Source organism: Artemia sp. Qi Xiang Cuo, chromosome 15 (genome assembly GCF_049724085.1).
Source record: "Artemia sp. Qi Xiang Cuo chromosome 15, ASM4972408v1, whole genome shotgun sequence".
In the NCBI taxonomy this organism is placed as follows: domain Eukaryota; kingdom Metazoa; phylum Arthropoda; class Branchiopoda; order Anostraca; family Artemiidae; genus Artemia; species Artemia sp. Qi Xiang Cuo.
The window spans coordinates 39,699,254-39,723,964 of record NC_142808.1 but is presented as its reverse complement, the minus strand read 5'-3'; the positions used below and the strand labels follow the sequence as shown (position 1 = coordinate 39,723,964).

General features: G+C 33.7%; 1 protein-coding gene across 1 annotated transcript in view; it reads left to right on the top strand.

Annotated features, from left to right (window-relative positions):
- The window catches only part of MED16 (mediator complex subunit 16), a 92,144-nt gene that overhangs the window by 5,960 nt on the left and 61,473 nt on the right, over positions 1-24,711 (top strand). Inside the window, exons 2-5 of the mRNA XM_089100884.1 lie at positions 14,768-14,917; positions 16,884-17,079; positions 19,525-19,765; positions 22,670-22,819. Coding sequence (XP_088957010.1) covers positions 14,768-14,917; positions 16,884-17,079; positions 19,525-19,765; positions 22,670-22,819 — 737 coding nt within the window. The remainder of the gene's footprint in view (positions 1-14,767; positions 14,918-16,883; positions 17,080-19,524; positions 19,766-22,669; positions 22,820-24,711) is intronic.

The window sequence follows — 24,711 nt, the reverse complement described above, 5'->3', positions numbered from 1 at the left end:
AAAAATTTGTATTCCAAGGCAAAAAAGTTTTGTGGCAGGAGTCTAGACCAGCTTGATTTCAACCTACCTGAATCCCCAGAAGTTACTGCTAATAATCTTAACGAGTTTCCTGCTTCCATTGTCCAGAGCCTCCCAGCATTGTCTTATCAATTACCTACTGATGATCTTCCACCTGCTTTCCCCTCCATATCTCTATCTGAGATCAAAAGAAGAATTGGAAAACTATGAAAAATAAGTGTCTGCCCTTTAGATACCCCTTTCCTCTTATTAACGCTTTCAGTGACTTCCTTTCAAAGCCATTGTCTGTTCTTTTCAATGAGATTACTGAGTCTGGCCAATATCCACAAATTTCAAAAAGGGGTTTAATTTCAGAAGGTGTTTGTCCTATTTCACTCACTCCTGTGTTCTTTAAACTATATAAAGGATTCCTTGCAGATTGGCTAAAAGCAAAAATCCTACCTCTTACTGAACTAAGACAATTTAGGAACCTCAAATCCACTTCTACTTTGCATCACCTTCTTTTTTCTTATCAACCCAATTGGGAAAATTCTCAAAAAAACCTAATTGCTGGCTAAATTTAATTTCCATTGACCTTCAAAAAGTATTTGACCTTGTTAACCACAGTATTTTAGTTGAGAAACTTTTAACTGACTTCAGTATTGATATTTTCTGGTTAAATTGGTTGCCTCCTTTTTATCAAATAGATCACACGTTGTGAAATATCAGAATCATTAGGGAGTGACTTGGTATCCCACGATGTGTTTCCCGGTCCGAAGGGGTACTGTGTGCAAACACACAATGAGCTTACGAAAAAAATCTGCAAGGGGGTGACCTCACATTATGTAAAAGAAAATTTCACCATGAGTGTTTATGGGGACTGTATAGAGAATAATTTAGTTCCAAGAGCGAATGTCATGGCCATTTGCTCTTTAAAATTTAAAAACTATACAGTTCTAGTCGAGAAAAATGTCTTTGTCTACCATATTAGACAAAATCTAGGTACTCGTGTCACTACATAACTTCAGGCCGAGTTGAATGTTTAAATTACAGGCGACAATTCCGTCTGGAGAATGTCCTATAGTTAGTAGGAGGGGGGCTTTGTGTTAGAGGAGGAGGGCCGTTTTTCTGTCTCCAGCTCAGCACTGCCTTTTTCACTTTTTATATATTTATTTTTTGTTATGCAAAGCGGTAATTTTAAAGTGTTTCTTTGTTTTTTTTTATATATTTTATGTTTCTTGTTGCCGCCCTGCCGTGGCACCTTCCGTCCGCTGGCAGCCTCTCCGTGGGTGCTGGCCCAGCTGCAGCAGTGGTATATTCAACGACCATTGTAAATATATTCATGTGTTTATTTTTTATGCTGTTTCACTGCCATTTAATTTTCAGGTGTTTATTTTTAAGTGTTTTTAATGTATATATATATATATATATATATATATATATATATATATATATATATATATATATATATATATATATATATATATATATATATATATATATATATATATATATATATATATATATATATATATATATATATATATATATATATATATATATATATATATATATATATATATATATATATATATATATATATATATATATATATATATATATATATATATATATATAAAGTAGAAGTAATAAAACTAACAAAATCATTTCAAGTATGTAGTATTTGGTATAACCAAACCAGTACAAAAAATTTTAATATACATTATTAAGTATTTAGTATAACAAATTTAGTATAAAAAAATTGTTTCACTAGCATTTCGCAAGGGATAGGGTCTAGGAAAAGGGGAGTGGATTTCAAGAAATTTCAGAAGTTTATTTGATTTAGTGGATTTTATTTTCATATGCAGATTCTTAGTTTTATCCAAAACATAGGCCTACGCATCATTTCGTATAAGATTTTGTATTCGATAAAATTTGTATTTTTTATTCGGATGAAGGATAAATAAGGGTATAATCTAAAAAAATCTGGGGAGGGGGGGGGCAAAATCAGGTCGGGGGGGGGGGAAGACGAGGTCTGGGAGGGGCAACTGCCCCCCCCCTGCCCCATAGCAATTACGCCCCTGCATGGTATGAGGCCAAGCAGCAGGTCCTCAGATGATGGAAAAATCCAGTGTCTGTAAGTAAAACTTCAAATTTAAAAAAAAAGACCTTTTGTTTAAATGTTCTTTCATCTGAAATATTATTAGAAATAATAATCATCAAAATCTCTCGTTGCGCAGAAAGCACCCGTAAATTCGACAGCTATGGTGCCTATGGTTTCGTCAGTGGATCCTGGAATTTCGACACCTATTATTTCTAATCTGTTTTACATGTTCAATGATTTCTTAAAAAATTTACATATGTTGTTAAAGGACCTGGTGCTATTTTTCTAAAGTTTTAGCAAGGCGAATGCAAGATACTTACCCAACAAATAAATTCCTTGATAAAATGTGATATTTACTCTTGAGCTTGACTCAAGGAATATTTTTAGTCTGCTTGGTATTCCACTACATCGAACAAGAATTTTCAACGCTTGGAACCTAGTTTCAACAACGCAATTTTTGTCACCATTTTCGTTAAATTTTATCGAGAAAAGCTAATGTGACTAGATTTCAGAGAAAGATCAGATGTATCTTGACACAGTGGCACATATCCCAACTTTTTCTTGCAATAAATAACCAAGTAATGACAGTTTGAACATTACATACCTGAAAAATTGTCGGTAGCTCCTTTTGTGTTGAAAACAGGAAATTGACCAAATTTATTGTTCTTTTCTTATCTGGGTGTACCGGATATAGTGTCCACGTTTCGCACCGTCGAAATATAACGACGGCTCCAAGAGATGGCGCTCTAAGTCACAGCTAAGCAGAGCTATCCCGTTTTGAAGGAAAATTTCGACAGTGGTTCCGAAATTGCAATGTCAAATCATTGGTGCCTTTACCCTATATATATATATATATATATATATATATATATATATATATATATATATATATATATATATATATATATATATATATATATATATATATATATATATATATATATATATATATATATATATATATATATATATATATATATATATATATATATATATATATATATATATATATATATATATATATATATATATATATATATATATATATATATTTGAATTAAAGAAACCATGTATTCTTTTTTCTGAGTATTTATTCAAGTTATTGAGGTTACGTTTGGTTAATTGCATTTTGACATTGGAGGAGTATGTATGAATTTAAAACACCATTTAGGTCCTTTCTCTTCGGACCGTCAATATCTGGTAAAACAACATTGTGAATGAAAATAATTTAAAACCGGGATAAAATGTTTTTAGAAAACCCACAAAATATCTATTATTGCTATAGTGTATGGCAGGAATCCTATGATAGAATAAAAAGTATTGCGCCAAGCATAAAATTCTTACAAGGACTTGACGTGTTTAATAGCATTGCGCCAAACTATTGGTTGATTATTGACTATTTAGCTGAATCTATTGAAGAATGGTCGCAGGAAATGTTACAATTATTCATGGTCCGGTCACATCATGAAAAAATTTCTATAAACGTTGTTCTCCATAATGTTTTTCATCGGAGTAAATGTATGAGAACACTTGCTTTCAATTGTACCTACTATATTATCTATGAGCTGTTCGCGATTCAAGTACTCTTATAACTCTAAACAAACAAATCTATCCCGGCAAACCCAAATTTTTCATTTCCTTGTACAATCAAGCTACTAATAAACCTTATGTTTACATTATATTGGACCTGAATAAAAACACATCCGAAGAGTTGCGTGTAGTCATTGATATTTTCGATACTGAAATTACTAAATACCTGTGAACAGTAAAAAAGGTCATTAGTCGCTATCACGACGCTGAAGAAGCTACATGAAACCGACATTTATTTTCCGTCCTAGCCAATTCAAAACCGCGGCTTAGGAAAGCGATACTCAAATATGGTATTGACAATTAATTTATTAATCCCTTATCTGAATCTTGTTTAAATTTAATGGAAGGTAATGTTCAACTGTCAGATGGTGTTAGACAACAGACAAAGCAACATCGTTCATTTGTACTTGCCCTAGCGTGCTAAAACAAAAGAAATAGTAAAATAAAACGCCTTTGTTTAAGCTGGTGGTAACTTCTTTTAATTGTTACTGCCGATAATCGCCGGACTTGTAAACACTATTCTCTAGAAATGGCTAAACCCTACTAATTAACCGCTTTTGAACTCACTCTTTCACCAAAGGAGCACTTTGAAGAAAATCTTGATAAATTCAATATCAAAGAAATTATTACGGATGATGAAAAACTAGTTTTGCTTCAAAACTCTCTTTGACTTGTCAACAAACGTAAACATTACCATTAAAAACCAGTCAAATTAAATGTCATTGATCAACCTTCTGAAAGTCTTGAAAGTTTTGAATTTTAAAAAGCCGAAAAAAGAAGAAGAAGAAGATTTATTAACAAGTGTTATAGACATGTTACCCCACTCCTATCGTGAGCAAAATAAAAGGCTCTAGAGTTATCTCGCTGAAAATCAACAAATTGACGAGAAAAAGAAGAAAGTTATAATCGCTGGCAAGAATTACTATTTAATTGATTTGTTATCAGATATGATTGCAAATTATAAAAGATTCGAATCCTTTGATAGTCATTTATATAATTTTTGAAAGTCGTCAAATTTTTCCAAAAGTCTTATTGGAAATAAATATGTTTTAAAACGATTAAGGGAATTTGAAGAATTATCACGAGATATATCATTGGATAGTACGCCAACTGGAACTGGTATGGGTATTAAACGAACGCGTCTTTCCACACCATTTAGTACGTAAAAGGGTAGCGGGCACTTCACACAACGATTATGTTCACAATCGTTCAAGTTTTGAAACGTTTTTATGAAAATATTGGAGAACTAGGAAGTTTAAGTTCCCCCACTACACTTTTTAAGTTACCGGGATTGAAAAGAAGCAGCTAACAAAACAGTATTTACAAAAGGAACCTAGTTAGATCGAAAACATAGCACTAGAGGTCGTTACGATCCAAAAATTAAAGCCATTTACCCTCTATAAGCAGGTCTTTTGACTCTAGACGTGATTCAAAGACGTCATGATGGACCCTACAAATATATTTTACTTGCAATAAGTGAATTAAGTTGCTATGCATATGCAGTTTCATTGCAGTCAAAGAGAGGCGATGAAGTTGTTAAATCCCTTGAATCCATCTTTGAACAAAATTCGTATAAAAAAATTCAAACAGATCACGGAAGTAAATTTGTTCATCCACATGTAAAAAGGGTTTTATTGAAATATAATACAGTACTCTTATCATAGCCATAGTGCAATAAAGGCGGCATTGGTTGAACGTTCGATACGAACTATTTGACTTTAAATTTCAAGATATTGTAGCCTACATTAAAAAATACTGCCGTTTATTAAAGATTTAGATAAAATCATGTTGATTTATAACCAGCGCCTTCATCGGTCCTTGTCCAATGTTAGTCCTCTTGAAGCTCACGTAGTGACAATACACTTTTCCTTAGACAATATTCTAATGAAAAGGCAGGGAAGAAAAATTTAATGTTCGTGATGCTGTTCGAATCAATAGAACAAGAAATATTTTTGAAAAGGGAAATTGCTCGCGGTCCACTGAACGTTTAAAAGTGTCAAAAGTCTTGGAAGCTAAACATATAACGTATCGTTTTCGTAGTCTGAAAGATGATGAGATTCTTGGCGGTTTTTATGATCTTGAATTGCAAAAATTTGGAAATTGTGGGTTGTACCAAATTCAAAAGGTACTAAAGACTCGAACTCGTAAGGTAAGGCGAAAGTTGCTTGTTCTCTGGGTTGGATACAGCTCTGATTCCTGGGTAGACGTTGAAAACGTTCGTAATGTCTAAAGATTTTTATGTGACATTCATGTCCAATGTTTCCGATCCAATCTATGACGATTTGAATAAAACGAGTGTTTTTTGGACAAAACTCCCCTGCCCTTAAATTTGAGGGAAGGTAGGAAGTTGCTCTTATAGATTGCATTCTCAAAAATATATATGATATCCTAAGAAAGGATCGTACATATCTTATAAAATTAGACCCTTTGACTTTTCCGACCAGGGTGCAGTGGTAAATTTCGAATCTAACGATCACTCTTATGCAGTTATACCGTTTGGGGAATACAGCAATATGAGCGATTTGTGTTGAGTTACCAACAAAAACATTGCATATAAAAAAAGGGTTGATTCACATTCAACTATTCACCGGAACAGAAGAGAATTTACATTACCAATCCATTTGAGAATGAAAAAAATTTCCTCAATGAAGATTTATGTGAGGTTCTTGATTTTATAGTTCATATTATTAAAGTAAAAGTTTCACTGGTAAGCACCATGTTATCTATGCAGAGTATCCACCTGCCGTCTCATCTGACAATTGTGTATTTCTTTATGCATCCTTTGTCGAGAGATCAAGAATCGGTAATGCCAATGTTCCCCTCCTACGTATTCTTGAACGAAAAACTTCTAGTGAACACATTCACCACTACAATGTAAATCACCTTCAATACATTCCAGTCAACAATTCGTATTTGGAGTTCTGTCAGCTAGCATTAAGAAGTGAATTGGGTGATCTTCTAGCAATAACAAAAGGTTTGGTTGTGATTACATGTTATTTTTGACCCATTCAATAGCAAGGTGTCTAATAGAACTAATTTTGTATATCCTGATATTGATTGCTATGTTGCTACTTTTGGACCATGACAGTTGGGTCATGGCATGAACTATTATAGGGATCTTTCGTCAGTGTCCGGTTACTGTCTCGGCAATTGGTTTTCTAAGCTGTTTCTCTCTGCACAACCCTTGGCTAAGAAATATATTGCACCGGTTGCTGCGGATTTTGCGTCCTCTACGCTACATGATTTGGGCTCTGGGAAGGATTTTAAATAAAATGTTTCACAAAATCTTAGGTCGATCACGGGTGAAATCACAACAAAGCGGAAAAGGTCTAAAAAGACTGCGAAAGACCTCGTCACTCATCAGTCTCAACCCAGCTTGGAAGCGTAAAGCATCAAAAAAGAAAGTAAAAAGATCGAAAAAGGATTTATTTTCCTAGAAAATGGCATTTCTACCACATAAAGAATCTCGTCCTTCAGTCAACTCATCTCTAAATCTTTTCAATTCAGAAAATGTAGATGGCAGTGTAAACCATGGATACTAGGAACAATTTTATCTGCAACAACCGCTCTGAAAATGTCCATTTTCAAATTTATTTCAGTGAAGATTATTTCATAGATTTGAGTTCAACGTTTATAGATTTACATGTCATTGTTATTAATGTTGATGACTTCAATGTCTTATAAGCTCTTAAGAGGCAGAGCTATTAGATATGATATAAAACAGACATTGACTCTACCAATATTCATAAAGATGTAACAAATAAGGATTTGAATTTAGTTGGTAAAATGAATCATTTAATGTACCTCAATGGTTAACTCCTAATCTTAAGATTGATATGAAGCTACAACTTGCCAGGTCTAATTTTATTTTGCGAAAAGTTCTTGGCACTGCACCCGATGTAACAGTCTATCTCACGTCGGCAATACTTCATGTTCGAAAAGAACAAGTTATGAGTTGTGTCGCCTAGGCAATTGAAAAATTAAGAGCCTCTGGAAATAATATCAAATTGCTTGCTCCTCATACAATCACGAATCAACGCCATATTACTACGGGTACACGTATCTATACTGATTCATCATTTATCAATGGTGAACCCTCAAAACTTGCATTGGCTTTTGTAAAAAGTGCTATATTCGTTAGATCATGAGTAGATTCCCCACATGAATTTGAACTTTTTGAACTTTTATCTCTTTATGTAAAGTAAATGAAATTCCACTCTACAATTTATTTGTTGATAAAATCTACAGGACACTATATTAACTGAAAATACAGTCCCTATATCGAGATTCACTATAACTTGAAAATGGTGCAACTGAAGAAGTTTGAGCGAAAACCCATGAGATCGTTTCATAAGGTATGTACGGTGCTCAAAATAAAGTTGCTGTTCGGGCGGGAAGTGGGCGTTTAGAGTGTACCTTTGCCGAGGCATTGGAGGAAAGTATTGCATTAATGTTGCTAAATCAATTTGAAACCTATTGGGAAATTACCCCTTATGGCAGTGTTCTATTAGACTTGGCGCCAGGAACACAGATGAAATAATCAATGCATTTAATATGGATCTTTACATGTCCAAATACAAATCTTATTGCAAACCTTCGGATTTCCTGGAGCATATTCAACATGTTAACAATAACATTATCATTGTTAATAGCAGTCCATCAACTGCAAAAACGGGACATTGGCTATGCATCTTTCGAAAAAGAAAGAATATAGAATTTTGTTGATCCTCTTGGCCTACCGTATACATTCTACACACCTCACATTAAAAATATTCTTGAGCAAAGTGGAAAATCTATTATTTAAAATCAGAAGCGAGTACAACATTTATCGACTAAAAGCTGTGGTTTTCATGCACTATTACATTTTGTTTTCCGATGTCGCGGATATACTTACCGTCAATCCTCATTGTTTGTGGAGACAATCCTCAATTGAACAACTTTCTAGTTGAAAATACTTTGTCCTACCTATTCAATATAAATTTTGGTGCCCTAAGAATGAAATGTTTTAAAAATGTATTTAAATTTGTTTATTAGTAATATATGTATGTACAAAACACTGTGGCCTCTTTAGATTTCTTCTTCTACGTATAGATAATCATCAGAAACGATGAGTGGCAGCAGCTCTTCAGGATTCAGGTTGTACTCATTTTGGCATGCAAAGTCAGGGTCATATTTTCTACAATATATTGTAACTTCTTTTTTATTAAATCTCTTTGTAAAATCAATATCACTATTTTGTTTCATATAAAAAAATTCATGTGCTATTGGAAAGATAAAGATGGCTTTAAACGATTGTTTGGCTGTTATTTCAAGCAAATTAATGGCCCTATGTCAATTCTAAATTCTAGATTTGAGAGTCAATTCTAGAGATTCATGCTTACTCCTGCCATTTACCCATGCCCCAGCCATTTAAACATTTGCCTTTCAATTGGACTATCTGTCTTGGCTTTTCTCTTTCTATAATTAGCCATGTCTTGATGCAACCTGCCGCAAAATACTTGATAACTTCAATTCAAAATCAACGGACTCGGTCGAGGCTGAATTGAAGTTATTTTGTTGATTTTGAATTGAAGTTATCAAGTATTTGGCAGTAAGTTGCATCAAGCCATTGTTAAGTGTTTAAGTTTGCTTATTTCAAGCAATGTCACACACAAAATTCTCATATGAAGAATATCTTTCTATAACAGCCAAATAAAAGTCTGTAGGTTCATGATCGTAGTAACCAGTATTTTCACAGAGATGACGCAAGAACCAAACTCTTTTATTATTCCAGCAATTGAAGCCTAAACCAGGCTCTTCTTCCCAAAACAACTTAAAGGTGCGACGATACCAGTCTCTTAAAAATAAACTGAACTCACGTTTAGGGTTTTTTTGCAATCATGCCAAGGTAAGTATTTTTCCCATTGATCCCATTTATCATAGTTACTATTGGAGCATAAGAATCCTCTAGTATGAGAGTCACAAATCTTTTCAAGACAGGGCTTACGTTCTTTAATTTGCACAGCATATACTTTATGCAATTTATATGGCTTGCATAATCTAGACTTTTCATTATAGTCATCGGCAAAAGTACACTTCCACAGGATGACCAGCTGTCCAAATTATACAAGCATTATAGACATGGGTAAAACATTTTTTCGATGTTGACTGTCTCACTTCCAAAAAGAAACGTTCAATACAAAATGTCGTTCAGGGGGAGTGACATCACAAAACTTGTTTAGACATGATTTCTTACAAAATGGCCCTCTAAGTAGTGGTTAAAAGCAAAATCACAATATCATTTTGTTTTGTCTCAATTAATATATCTATAAATTGAGTAAAAGCAGTTGGGCTACGAAGACAAAGTTTCATGCAATAGTCCAAAGATGGGGAATCAGTTCCCAATATATCGTTTAGCATTTCTCTAGAAAATATTTTTCTTTGAAGAGATAACTCTAGAAAATTATCATCTAAAATTAACCATTTTTCCAATTTGATTAGATTACGTAAGATTTTCTGGTTCTCAAATCCATCCATTTTAACACTCGCTACCAAATACAGACTAAAAGAATCTCGCTAGTTTTTATAGATTGTTTTCTTCAATATATCTCGTTAATGTATTTAAGTCGTGTTGAAGTCTTTATATATGCATTATATTCACTTTAGCCGCAAAGCTTAATTGTTCTTCCGACTTGAATTTGCTTAATGATACAACATATCCCGCATTTATCTTGTCCCATTCTAGGGTTATTCGGCAACTCCTTGTAATTTCTACTGCTACTTTAGGCACTCTAGGCTCCATCTCGCTAACACTTTCAATATCCAATAATGTATAAGCACCCATTTCGATGTTGACACGCTGAACCCTTTTTTAATACTGAAACAAGATTTTGTCATCCATATTTTATAGCAACCAAAATATAAACATCTGGAATCCCGGGAATCTTGCCAGATTCCCGGGAGCCTAGAGTGCCTAGATCTTGCCTCATTGGATTCTTGTCAGGGTGGGAATCTTGCCAGGGATGTCGTGAAGTAACAAGGCACCTTTAAAATCCTATGTTAATCTGCTATGGGGCCTGTTAAAGTGCCTACGGGGATACTACGGGTATAATATATAAGTACCAATTAAAGGAATTGATCTTTCTGCCAGGAATCTTCACCATTAAAAATTTGTTGAATTTTGCTTCAATTGGCATGTAAAAATTATATAATTTTCTTTTTTCCTTGAGTATTTTATTTTGCATATAACCTTTTATCTTCAAATGTGTTCCTCTCCTCTTCCCCTCACCATTGCTACTCTGATGCCTTCCCCGTGCAATATTTTTGGCGGGTTTTCAAGTTTGATTGAGTGGTTCAACTGCAGTCTAGGATCTTTTTACGGTCTAGGAAAGTTGTTTAGTAAGTGAATGAAATTTTACGGAATAGATATTCTGCTCAAATTAGGGTGTTGAAATTTTTTTTAAATACCTAGGTGTATCTCCACAACTTCTAATGATTGAGCAATTATTAACCCAGAAGGCTAATCCCGAGATAAAAACAATAAAAAAAAAATTGTGGTAGAATTGGAGTTGCCATTCAAAACTTTTTCTAAATATAATCATCTTTCTGTAAAAATTGCAGCCCTCCCCTTTGCCCCTATTAATGAGACAAAATTAAACTATAGATTATATTCAAATTCGGGGAATAGTTGAATAAAACGGAAGCGACCCCAAAACATGATTCATAAAAAATTATATATTATAGCCGAAAGTTAAAATTTTGTTATTATTTCCAGATTATTTTCTTGTAAAGTTTTATTTTATATTATTTTCAAACTTAATTTTTTTTTTTTTTTTCAAACGGTTGATCTTTATCTCTGCTACCTGCTATCTGTGTTTGAAGATTTATCAAACAGTTCGTAGTAATGAACTGTAATTAACTCGATCCAACAGGAACCACAACTCTAAAAAAGAGCAACTGCAAAACAACAAAGAGCTGTTTTTGGTTTTGATATTCTTTTTTTTACCAGGCGATGTATCTTTTATAAAATATTTCTTCTCGCGAGATGTATGTGTCTCTTCTCATGCTGCCACTTTTTAAAACTTGTTCAAATTAAAAGCCCATTGAGCTTCAATGTCGCTATGTGAAAATTTACTTTTAAGTCGTTGTTATCCTTCGCCCTTTTGGACAAGTTTTTACTTATTCCACTTCTCTGCAACTGAAAACGAATATTGTTCCAAATCTAGCACAAATAGCCAAATTCCCTTTAAAAATTGTTTATTCGTTAGTTGAAAGAATCTTTTAAGGCCTGGTTGCTATCAAGGTTACATACCGTTAAAGCAGGTAATGGGAAAGCTGGAACGTGGAAGATTAATAGCCTAAAACAGCCACACTAAAATGTAGCAGCAATTCTCTGTTTATTTTGGGGATTAGCTTAGGCCAAAACTAATATCACATCTTAAGAATGTGTCTGACTGCCAGGCTGCCAATCACTATAGTTCTCCCAGAAAATCAAATGGTGCTTTTTATAGTTGTAGTATAGTGATCAATGAGTATCAAGCAAGTAGTTGGATTTACATTTTTTTTATATAATACCAATAGCATTGGAGTGTACAACTCCATCTATAAAATAACAACAGTAAGCTATATATAGTATACTTCAGACTTTGAATAGGCTACTATACTCCACTAGTAGTGTTAGAGTAAATATGACACAATACTTTTGAAAAAATAGTACATATAAAATTATGGAGTATGATATTTATGTCTAATATATGGCTTGCCACTGAATTAGATTATATTGTTAATTTTGGTTCAGAAAACTATTGATATTCTAACTGCAAGCTATAGGCCTACTAAGTTACATTTGTTACTTCTCTTTAAATTCTACGAATAAAAATACTTTTTGCTCAAATCAAAGCTGTCAAAATACAAGTTGTGCTGCTAAAGTGTCAGCAGCTTTTGGAATTCTGCTGCTGGCAGCTTTGGAACTTTTTGCACACCTGCTTACTACATATAATCGCTTTTGTAATTAACAAAAAATAATCTTTAAATTAAAATGAATTCTTTTACAAAAAGCTGCATTTTCATATACAAGATGATGGTATACTTAAAAGGGTGTCTTATTGATAACATAGCTCGTTCTTTAGTAGTTCCTGCTAAGAAAAGCCTTCGGGTTTGTTGGCTTGTTCTCATTAATCCAGGTTAATGTCAACAATATTATGCACATAGGTTTAGTTTTCATCAATCAAGGTCAAAGTCAACAATTACAGAACCAATTTGCAAGCTAGTCCATCTTTAAAGAAATATCAATTTAAGGAGGGAAAAGAAGACGAGTAAGGACAAAAGATATTCTTGAAAAATATAACATATTTTGGTCAGATTATAGAATGATTCAACTGAAATAATATTACATAAAAATTACAGTAATAATGCAGTAGGAACACTCAGTACAAAACAACGACAACCAACATGAGTAAACAATCTTCTTGTGCATTGCCCTGCCTTTCCAATTTTCCTAAAATATTATTAGATTCGGTGTCTGCTCTTTACTAGATTTGTGGCTTGTTCTTTACTAGAAGTGTGGTTTGTACTTTACTGGATTTGTGGTAGGTTTATTAGATTCGTTGTTTGTTCTTTACTATACCCGTGGTTTGTTCTTTACTATATGATGGCCTGAGCTATTGGACAAGAATTGCTTCTTGTTGTTCAAAAGACATGTCAGTTTTGCCATTGTGAGTTGAATTTACAGTAAACATTTTAGTCTTAGAGTTCTTTGTTAGGACACATTTTTCCCAAAGCTAATTACACACAGGAAAAAGCCAATGGCTTTTTCTTAATTGGAATAGTTAAAGACGAACCACAGGGAAATCAGGCGTTGAAGTCAGTCAAATATGGCACTATACCCCAGAAAAGCAAGCTTTCAAAAGATGATTGTGTTTTATTATCTTGTCAAAAGATAATTGTGTTGCATCATCATGCATATGATGATTTATTTTAGTATTTCAGTTACTATGGGATAGAGTGTGTTCTTTACTATAAATTATCGTTGCAACCATGATTTGTGGTTTGTTCTTTACTAGACTCTTGGTTTGTTCTTTACTAAATTTGTGGCTTGTTCTTTACTAGATTCCTGGCTTGTTCTGCACTAGATTTGTGGTTTGTTCTTTATGGATTCGTTGTCTGTTCCTTAGATTTGTTGTTTGTTCTTTACTAGATTCTTGGTTTGTTCTTTGCTATATTATTGTAATATTTTAGTTACTATGGGCTAGAGTTTGTTCTTTACTATAATTTTTGTATAACATTATTTCAGTTGACTCATTTTATAAGCTGACCAACTAGAGTTTCTAAAAAATAGCATTTCTTTGGATAAGATTTTGAATGCTAAGACAGAACAATCTGAGAAGGTACCCTACTATAAAAAACTCTCTTGGTCTTGTGGTGCTCGATTGCTATTAAAGCCTTCTTTTTTTGACTGATCAAGAGTCATAGTAGCATCAGAGCTGAGAAATAAGGATGGAAGGTGGAAGTTTTTGTACACAGGAATTATGTCTAAATGACTTTTCTGCTGCTTAAGCTTTGAGCCTTTTCAAATACTTTTTGTAGTAGAGTGAATTTGGTGTGTTGACAAAATGGTGTTCTAAAAAAAAAAATATTATAGTATGTTTATACAAGCTTCTACGGGTTGTTTTGTGTAGTATTTATGAGACATAAAACAAATGTTTCCATTTTTTTATGGAATATGCCCATTTCAGTAATTAAACAATCCTCCTCAGTGGAATTTCACTTACAGTGGATGTGCTTATTTTGTTGACAATTTGATAATAGGATAAAATATCTGTTTTGTAAGCATTTTTGTGTCATCTCGAAGAGAAATTAGTAAGGAATTAGGTAAACTAATCCATCAGTGTTCCTGGCATGGAAAAAAAAAATTATGCTTCACATGGTAATAACACTAATATGCAAGCTTCAAATAGTGTTAAATTAATTTGAATCTATTGATGTCTTTCTTGTCAAAATCTAGAGTGTTTTTTTAAGGTGAATATTTTATTTCAAAAGAAACTACTTAAACAAGATTGATTGTCTTAGATAACTAGGTAATTGTTCTTCATTTTTCAGTGAATTTGGGTCTTATTCATCAATTTCAGATGATAATCTTTTGGCTTTTACCTCAACTACTGCCCTTGTGAAGAATCAAGGTCCGGTTTCTAGGGACAAGGACTGTTTCATCTATATTGTTGACTTGAATATCCCTTGGGAACCCTTCAGGTAACTTGTGCGCAGTTATTGTGAAAATTTTATTGTGGATTTTTTTTCATACTTTTTTAGAATAATATGTGGAATGTCAAGACCACTAGTTATTTCCACAGCGTTAAATAAAATTGTGCATTTTTTCTTGCGAATGCTACTACTACTACTAACAACTCACTGCAGCACCTTTATTGCCAGTTACTATTCTGTCTCAAAATGAAGCAAATTTGACTAGGGTCCTACAAATAAACTATTGGACAGTGGTGCTACTTGAGGGGGAGAGAACTGCCCCTGCTCAATTTTTTTACCCTCTCACCTAGATTTTGAAAACTTCCTTTTTCGGTATTCTCATTGACAAATGTTTTTTTTGTACTTTTATTGAAAAAGTAACAAAACTGCACCCTCCCCCCTGTATTTCGAATGCTGCGTTTCTATATCCGTACTTTCCGTGAGTTGACGTTACTGCTATTAAAAGCAAACTGGTTTAAAGCTGAAAAGTGGAAAACAACATTCAAACCTTGCGTTATATTTTATGATTTTCCTCGAGAATTATCCCTTGAGTAACTTAAGCACAGCCTGATGAACAAAAAAGGGGGAACTTATCTCTTGTAATAAAATTTGTAGATTAGTTAAACCTAATGGTTCTGGTTCCTCATTTATTAAGTGTCCTTCAAGATAGTATTCGACAGAATTCATTTTCTCACCAAATGTTTCTGTTTAGCCAACTTGAAGCATTCAAGCCCTAAATAATTTAAACCATCCCAATACACACAATGCCTCGGATTTGGTCACACTTCTCCAAATTATAAAACGTAACCTATGAGATGTAACACCCACACATCTTATAAAAAAAAACAAGAAAACAAGAAAACAATAATATATTTAAAAATATATATATATATATATATATAAAACAAACAACTTACATTGCGAGGAGAATAACAAAAAAAATTGTATTGCAGAAAATAAATGGAAGAATAAAAATAGCAGAATAGAAGAATAAATGAATAATAGGAAAATAAACAGAAAATAACTGAGTGTAAAAATGCGGAAATTATGCAAAAATGAGAAAAAATTGTAAAAGAATGAATAAATCGAAGTATAAAACAGGAGAGATATTGGAGAGATAACAAATTCATGTAATAATATTTTAACAGTAGCAAAAACTACCAAGCCAAAATTAAAAGGTAAAACAGAATAGAGGAATCATAACATCAAAGCCATCCAAAAATGCAGACAATTATAACGATCGTGATTATCAGTGGATCAATTAACGGATATTGTCTATTAACGGAATTCTTCTATTTTAAGTCTCGTCTTTTGCCGACTGATTGCACCTCCCTTGCCTGGCTTCCATTTAAAACGGGGTAAGACAACGAGAAGGTAAGACAAATAAAAGGAACTCCCTACACGAATTTTGCCAAATTCCCCCGTTCAAGATTTTTTCTGGAAAGTTTACCTCCGGAAACTTCCATTCCAATGGAAAGTCAAGATTCCTTGACTTGTAGGGGGTGTTTATCCCCTTTTCGAAAATTCTGCAAATCTTCTCAGGCTCTTAGGCTTTGATGGATAACGCTAAACTTAATGAATATTATATATTTTGGAATCAGTATAATAAGTCGATTCTTTGATATATATATTGATATCAAAATTCCGGTTTCTAGAATTTAGGTTACTATTGAGCCGCATCGCTCCTTACTTACAGTTCGTTACCGCGAACTGTTTGATCTTATTTTCCTCCTTCTATGAAAGCCTAATTTATAACGTCTAATTTTATGTTTAACTTAAGACCAGTTAAGTGTTTTTTCTCCTTTTTATCTTTTGTTATTTGCTTCAGCAAAAATTTTATGGTACATTTTCAACTTTTTTTTTTTTTATTATTATTATTTTAGAGACTTGGATGTTATTTATTCTTGCTTGTTATTTCCTGAGGAATTATCTATCTTTTTCATAAAATTAGTTAGTTCTAACCAATTATTTCTAGGGTTGCGACATCTGTTTCCGGATTTTCTCTACTTGAATGGGGACCAAATTGCCGTCTTCTTGCTGCTGATAAAAATGGGAAACTGAAAATATATGGAATGAAACATTCTTCCATTAATGAATGGGCAGAGTTGCATGTCTTTGAATTTGCTGATGAAGATATTATCTCGGCTGGATTCTTTTTCAACGGGAAACATGTTAGTACTAAAGTTATCTTATTATTGAGTCGCATGCATCCTACCTCTGTTACAGCTACCTTTGGACATGCTAGATATTTTCAGAGGAATTATCTAAGAGTAATTTAAATACTCCTTCGAATGACTTTATGTCATGCAATTAGTTAAAAAGAAACAAAGTTTTTCTGCAGGAAGTAAAGAGCGAAGTTCATACTTAAAACGAAAAAAAAATTGCTTCACAATCTATCTAGCATATGTCGATAAAACAAGTGCAAATAAACCAACTGATGATATATCCCTATGTTTGTATGATTATAGAGAACTAGCGCTTTACTGAAAACACAAAAGCCTTGTATAAAAACCAAGAATATTAATTTAGGAGTCAAAAGTGAGCACCACCAACTGTGATATCAGTAACTTTCAGCATGCAATTAAAATTTTCTCTAAATATAAAATTATAATACAAATCTTTAACATAATACAAATATATATACAAATTCTTATAAGCCATATTATAAAACATAATACAAATAAAATAATCTTAAAAACTTAAGTATAAAAATAAATATTATTTCAATAATGGCTAAGTTATTGAACATCTTACAAAAATAATAGATTGACTTATCTGGTAACATTTTAGTCTCACTAGCTACAATATCAATAGTGAGTAATATACATTTTTTAATTGTAAAAACTTACTTTAGTATAAGTCGAAATGAAGAACAAATAAACAATAATATGAACTCCAGAAATTCGATTATATCTCTCTATACAACGGATAATTTCAATTAATGATACAAATTCTAAAGCTAGTCTATAGTCCTAATACTATCAACATGGCTTCACTTCGGACTTGTCTAGAAAAAAATCATGAAATGTCATTTTCAAAACTAAAACGATAGCCAATCATTGGAGGCTATACAAAAATCCGGTCTCTTACATTACGACAATTTGAAACTTTTCTTTGACTCTCAATGAGATAACTGCTTAAGGGTACAAAGGTTAAAAATGAGTACATGTCTAGTATAAAAATTTGTTGCGAGATAATTTTTCAATCACTTAACCGTGAAAAGAAAATTTTTAGAATCAAGCCTCAAAATTCCTCTCAAATTTTGTTTTGCAATATTTTAAATTCTATAATAAATCTGGTTTGTTGCATTATGACAATTTGAAACTTCTCTTTGGCTCTTAATGAGAGAACCACTTAAGTGTGCAAAGCGTAAGTGAAGTGAAGTAAGGGTAAGTGAAGTACATATTTTTCAAATGGTCTTTGATTTTCACCAAATTTAGTGTCTAGTAGCCCTTTTTCTTTTGATGCTTGGTCAGTATAAAGTAGTAATTTAAGGTCACAGACAAAAAGTATATAATAGAGATGTCCAAGTGGCCTATCCGGCAATGTTGAAAAGAGGAGTGAAGTCATTGGTGATGATAATACTGTATGTTCAAAGCCGGTTTCGCCATGTTTATTTAACGACCATATGATTAAAACTGATAAGTGATCGCAAGAAAATTTAAGATTATTTAATTTTTATGCTTAATCGCCTTGAATTTGTTGTGCAATATTTTAATTTTGATATTTTGAATTTGATGAAATATTTTAATATTTTATCTTGAATTTTGTTTTGCAACATTTTAATTTCTAAAATAAAATCTGGTTTTTTGTATTATGACAATTTGAAACTTCACTTTGGCTCTCTATGAGAGAACCGCTTATGAGTACGAAGCGACCTTCAGATGTCAACCGCGTTATTGAGGGTGGATATACATTGCTTTTGGGATTGTTATTGCGAATTTAAAACTGGTATTTAAACATCGTAAATTAGATTTTCTAAGTTGTTAAGGCCAACCTATATTACTGAGGCTTTCTAAAGTGCTAGATTAATGTAAATCACCGCTGAAATTATATCCTAAATTATACTCTGGGAAGACGGGGGGGGGTCAGAAATACCCCCCCCCCCCCTCCGAACTCTACCGAAAATAGAAAATGTTTGGGGATTTATTTCCAGATAAAGTTTCTTTGCTAGGGATTGTTTGGAATTTTAACGATCTAATTGGCATCATGTTTGAGGGGATATAAATTAGTCTTTTATAGAAGTTACAGATAAAAGTTCAATTATATGTGAAATATTGTCCTATGTGAAATTTATACTCATCTTAGAAAATTGAAGGACGTAAAAAGATTTTTAGATGTATAGTTATTATAATTTACCGAAATTTTTGTCTTCATTATTGTAATTTCTCTGCCACAATGCTGCAAAGTACGTTTAACTTCTCACAAAGCAGTATCCAAGAAGGATAGGGGTGGGAGGCTCACCCGGTTTAACCACCCCCCCCCCTCCCCCGAAAAAAAAATTGTCCGACCCGTATAAAAGTAACAAAAAGGCATGAATGGCACCAACAGTTCCATTTTTGTTACTATATGGCACTTTCAGATGGTAGAATTGAGCATTTCGTCTTTCCTTTTAGATGAACATTTTGTTTGAGCAAAGAGGTGCATCTTGGTATCATGAAAAATATAGGAGTAAGCACATGAATGCTACGAAGCGGAAATTTGGAGGCTCTTCTCAAGATGGTATTTTTGTGATAACTGGTACTAATCTAATGACGTTGAAGTGTTTCAATGATGACGATCAAATTGAGACTTATTCGGTAATGCTCGGAGATGTTCGTTTAAGAATTGTGCATGCGTCTTTTGCATACGCCAAAAGTAAGTTGGAATTTTCTTTGAATGCACATTAAAGGCATTGTCGGTCTCTATTTAATGGGAAGCTGTAATTAGTGAAAGTTTTTATGTGACGTATAGTTGAAGTTTTTTTATTACAGGCTTCACGGCTCCATCACAGATGAGGATTTGCCGCTAGTCCTGGTAATTACCTCATTTTCCAACACTAAGGTATTTGTTATACCTTCTCTTGAACGCGTCAAGGGAAGCATTTTCCGGGATTACCTCTGCCGGCAATCTATTCTATGTAGCAGCCGATCGCCGGGCGAAACTTATTTTCAGGTATTCTTGTCGGGGAGTACCTTGCTCAAGGTAGTCCTGACGAGTTGTACTTTGGCGAGTTGATCGCAAGGGATTTGCTCTATCAGGAACGAGCTTCGATAGCTCCTTTGATGGAGGGTTATACATGTACTTGTAGAAAACCGACATGGACGCCACATCGAGGCGTTCCTGGATCAACTGGGGGGTTTTAGCTTTCGTGTTGCCAGAGGTTGCTGCACGACCTGCTCGATTTTGCATTTGTTGGAGTGGATCGATGTGGCTTTTCGGTGCACCAGGGAAGAAAGGACATGCATATTCCAAGACGGGGCTGATGCACGAATGAAAATGGCAGAATATCAGGGAGAATATTTTTGTTTCTTAGGGTAACTCCTAACTTCTTGGAGCAAGAGGATCTAATTTAACTTTTGAACAATGGCTCCTAAGAAATCTCCACTTTAAAATTTTCTTTGGAGTCACTAGCTGGTCATTGATGTATATTATGTGTGTTACTTGTGTACTCTGTGCTAAATGTATATATTTGCGCGCTGAAGTTGTCCGTGTGGACTGTCAAGTAGTTGCCTCATATTCCAAACTCAGAATTATAGTTTAACTAAGTTTATTTAGTATATAATGCTATATTTCGACATTTGGAACTGTTTCCGCATTTTTGCTGCTTTGATACTATCAAAGTATATAAGTGAATCAGCGAATATATGGGTATCTGAATGAGACTGAAACGAAGCTTTTTATTCAAAAGCTTCGTTATTTCAGATTAGCCAAAGATTTAAGGGACATACATATATGCAGTATCAAATAGCATCTTACTATGATAAGGCCAAAGATACCTTCAATAAGAATTTCAAAAAGTAACGAAAAAAATTGCTGTAGCCCAGGAACGATTTCTTTACTCGTTTGGCTGCCTTTCGACACAGCCCCCAGCAGCATTTGTAAACTTTTCATGTCGTTGTTCTAACTTGTGTATGCCTGTATCATCGAATTCTTTGGTTTGATCTCGAAGCCAATTTTGTATCTGATTTTTACAATTTCATTGGATCGAGAATACTTTCTGCGTAGAGTCTCCTTGAGGGGTCCAAACAAATGAAAGTATGATGGACGAAGTCAGAGCTGAAGGGATGATTGGGAGTGGTCTCCCACCCCGGTTTTTGAACTGTTTCTGGATTTAGCAGTGCCCACATGTGGTTGTGAATTGTTATAGAGAAATTTTACACCTTTAGTCAAGAGTCAGCGACGTCACGGTTGAGTGACAAGGTTTAGTTTTTGAGGGGATTTCTCTGTAATATTGGCTGTTAATAGCTCGCTGATGTTCAAGGTGGTCATAAAAGGTAGGCTCCCATGAACTCTAGAATGCTATAAGCATGACTTAAGGCCTGCCGTTTGAAAAACAAAGTGTTAACGCAGACTCTTGACTAAAGGGCTAACTTTTCTCCGTGATAATTCGCGCCCATATGTGGCACTACTAGATCCATAAACAGTTCAAAAACTGGAGTGGGACATCCTTTCAAATAACTCATACTACCCTTACCTCGCCTTTCATACTTACCAAAACTGAAATATTTAAACTGTGACCACCTCATTTGATCATATTGCCTTGGTACAATATGGGCTTATATTTCGAACGCGAGGAGTCTGCGCCGGGTTTCCGCCTTCAAGTCCTATTCTCTTTGGAAAATCGGTGTGAAAATTGTAGCTTCACCAACCCGTTGAATAAAAACTATCAAATTAATATTTGGTCTGTCTTTAGTTGGCTTTGGTTATTCCTTACCTTATAAAAAGACGTTGTGTCTGGGAAGTTCTTTTCTAATATTTTTGTTATTTGCCAATGGAGCTGTAGATTCCATCATTGCCTAGATTTATGAAAAATTGGCAATAAATTATCATATTAACTAAAAATTAATTAAATACTATATAAAAACTCCGGTGGATCCAAACTATGATTCAATAATTCATGTGATTCATGAAGTGTCTGCATCCTAAAACAATCTAAAATATAAAAATATAATATACCCCACGTATCCACAAAAATGTTACCTAATATAGAATCTTTTGAGACTTATTTCAATTCAAAAAGCTTTTCTTGCTTTTTCTTTTCTTCTTCTTCTTCTTCTGATTCTTCTTCTTTTTCTGTGTATGGATATGACGTATGAAATAGACGGATTTGTTGTTGTCCCACATCATAGGATGGATTCCCAATAATTCCGATTAACGGAATCATATCAATAAGAGGACTTGTTAGTATCTCTGGATTTCAACTGAAGACCGAGCTTTTATCATGACGTCATTGGTATTTTGTTGCTTGAAGAAGAAAAAGACTAGGGTAATTCCTGGCAAACCCAATCTAACATTTTAAAAAATTTATGCGCTCATCAGGAATAACGGTCGGACGCTTTTTAAATTGTAATTTGTTTTGTCTTACTCACCGAAATTTGTTTGTATTTTAACATTCTCCTCGAAGTTACCTTGCTGGCTCTTCTATTTTCTGGGGTGAGGTCCCACCTCTTCTATCCCTTGGAGAACTTAAATTATAGATTCTTTATCTCAATTGGCTTTTACTTGTATTACAAGTAAAATTTTAGAATTTTTTGTAATTTTAGAATTTTTTTATTCTAGATGGTGAGATCCTAGTATGCACAGCGGTGGTAGATGTAACTCAATCTGTCCGTTGTTTCAAGGTGTCATTTAAACCCTCTGGAGGTACTTCAACAAAAGCGGTTTGTGAAAATTTTGGGAGCTTCAAAGCGGGTGTAAACAGTAATGAAGGTACTCATGTTAATACTACCATCAGGGATTAAAGGCTCTGGGGACGGCAGCTTAACCTGTTTGTTATAATTTACCCCTTGAAGAGTCCCTACTCTTGAGGTAGTTAAATTAAAATAAAATGCAAATATTGGAAAACAGGTGAAATTCTGATAAGACAATGAAAAGACGTGGCAACGAACTGTAAGTAAGGAGCGACCTGGCTCAATAGCAACAGAAACTCTAAAAAACAGAATTCTGATACCAATATATATATCAAAAGGATCTAATTTTTATGCTGATTTCAAATATATAAGTTTCATCAAGTTTAGTTTTACCCATCAAAAGTTACGCGCCTGAAAAAAATTGCCTTATTTTAGAAAAAAGGGGGAAACAACCCCTAAAAGTCACAGAACTTTAATGAAACTCACACCATCAGATTCAGCGTATTAGAGAACCCTTCTACAGAAGTTTCAAGCTCTTCTCTGCAAAAATGTGGAATTTGTATTTTTTTTTGCCAGAAGAAACATCACGGATGCGTTTTTTTTTTTTTTTTTTTTTTTTTTTTTTTTTTTTTTTTTTTTCAGGGGTGATCAGATCGATCCAGTATTCCTATAATATTGTGAGAGGGCTGATTCAAACGGAAATTAAAAGTTCTAGTCCCCTTTTTAAGTGACCAAAAAATTGGAGGGTCACTTGGCCCCCTCCCGCGCTCATTTTTTTCCCGAAGTCCCCCAATCAAAATTTTGAAACATCCAGTTTGTCCAGCATAGTCGAAAATCTAATAAGAATGTCTTTGAGGATGACTTAATCCCCCACAGTTCCGGGGAAAGGGCTGCAAGTTATGAACTTTGCCCATTGTTTGCCTATAGTATTGGTTGATGGGAAGTATACAGACGTTTTCAGGAAGGATTTTTTTTCTGGTGGGGGGGGGTTGGAGGAGGGGTTTGGGCACCGGATTTCCCAGCATTATTTAAAAAACGATCAGAAATTAAATAAAAAAACAATTTTTTTTCAACTGAAAGTAAGGAGCAACATTAAAACTTAGAATGAACAGAAATTATTACATATATGAGGGGGTTCGCCCCCTAGTCAATTCGTCACCCTTTACGCTAAAGTTCGAATTTTGTTCCAATCACAAACCCCTGAATCACAAAGGCCGGTTAATTAGAATAGATAGCTCTTTTGAAAGTACTAAAAAAAAACAACTTATATACGTAATAGAAATATACCAATATAGTAGTTCGTCCCGTAAATTAATTCGTAAGTCACGTCAGAACAAAATTTTGAGAAAGCCATTTAGCCAAAAAACATAAAATTAATTTGCAAATTTTGTTTTAATTATTCATGTACGGTGAGCCAAAATCAAAGCTGCATTAATTTAAAAACGTTCAGAAATTAAAAAAAAAACAAGCTTTTTTTTACTGAAAGTAAGGAGTGACATTAAAACATAAAACGAACAGATATTAATTCCGTAAATGAAAGGGGCTGTTGGACTCGGCCTCAAAACTTTATTTTTTAAAACAATAAAAGCTTTAGCGTAAAGAGCGAGGTGTTGAGGAGGGGACAACCTCTTTCATATACGGAATAATTTCTCTTCGTTTTAAGTTTTAATGTCGCTCCTTACTTTCAGTAAAAAAACTTTTTTTTTTTATTTAATATATGATAATACTTATGCAGAAAAATAAACAGTCGAAGGAATTGTATCCACAATCCAACACTTGATATCTTGATCTTCTAGCCTAGCCTTTAACAGTGGTGGATTCCTGGGGTCGAGGGAGGCCCCCCCTAAAATAGTGTAAAGTAGTGTAATTTCCTTAATTAACGCAAGTTTGCGTTCATTAAACTTACTCCTAGTTCAATTTTATCGGATTGACCTGTTTTGCCCCCCTCCCCTTTCCACCCCTAAAAGAAAT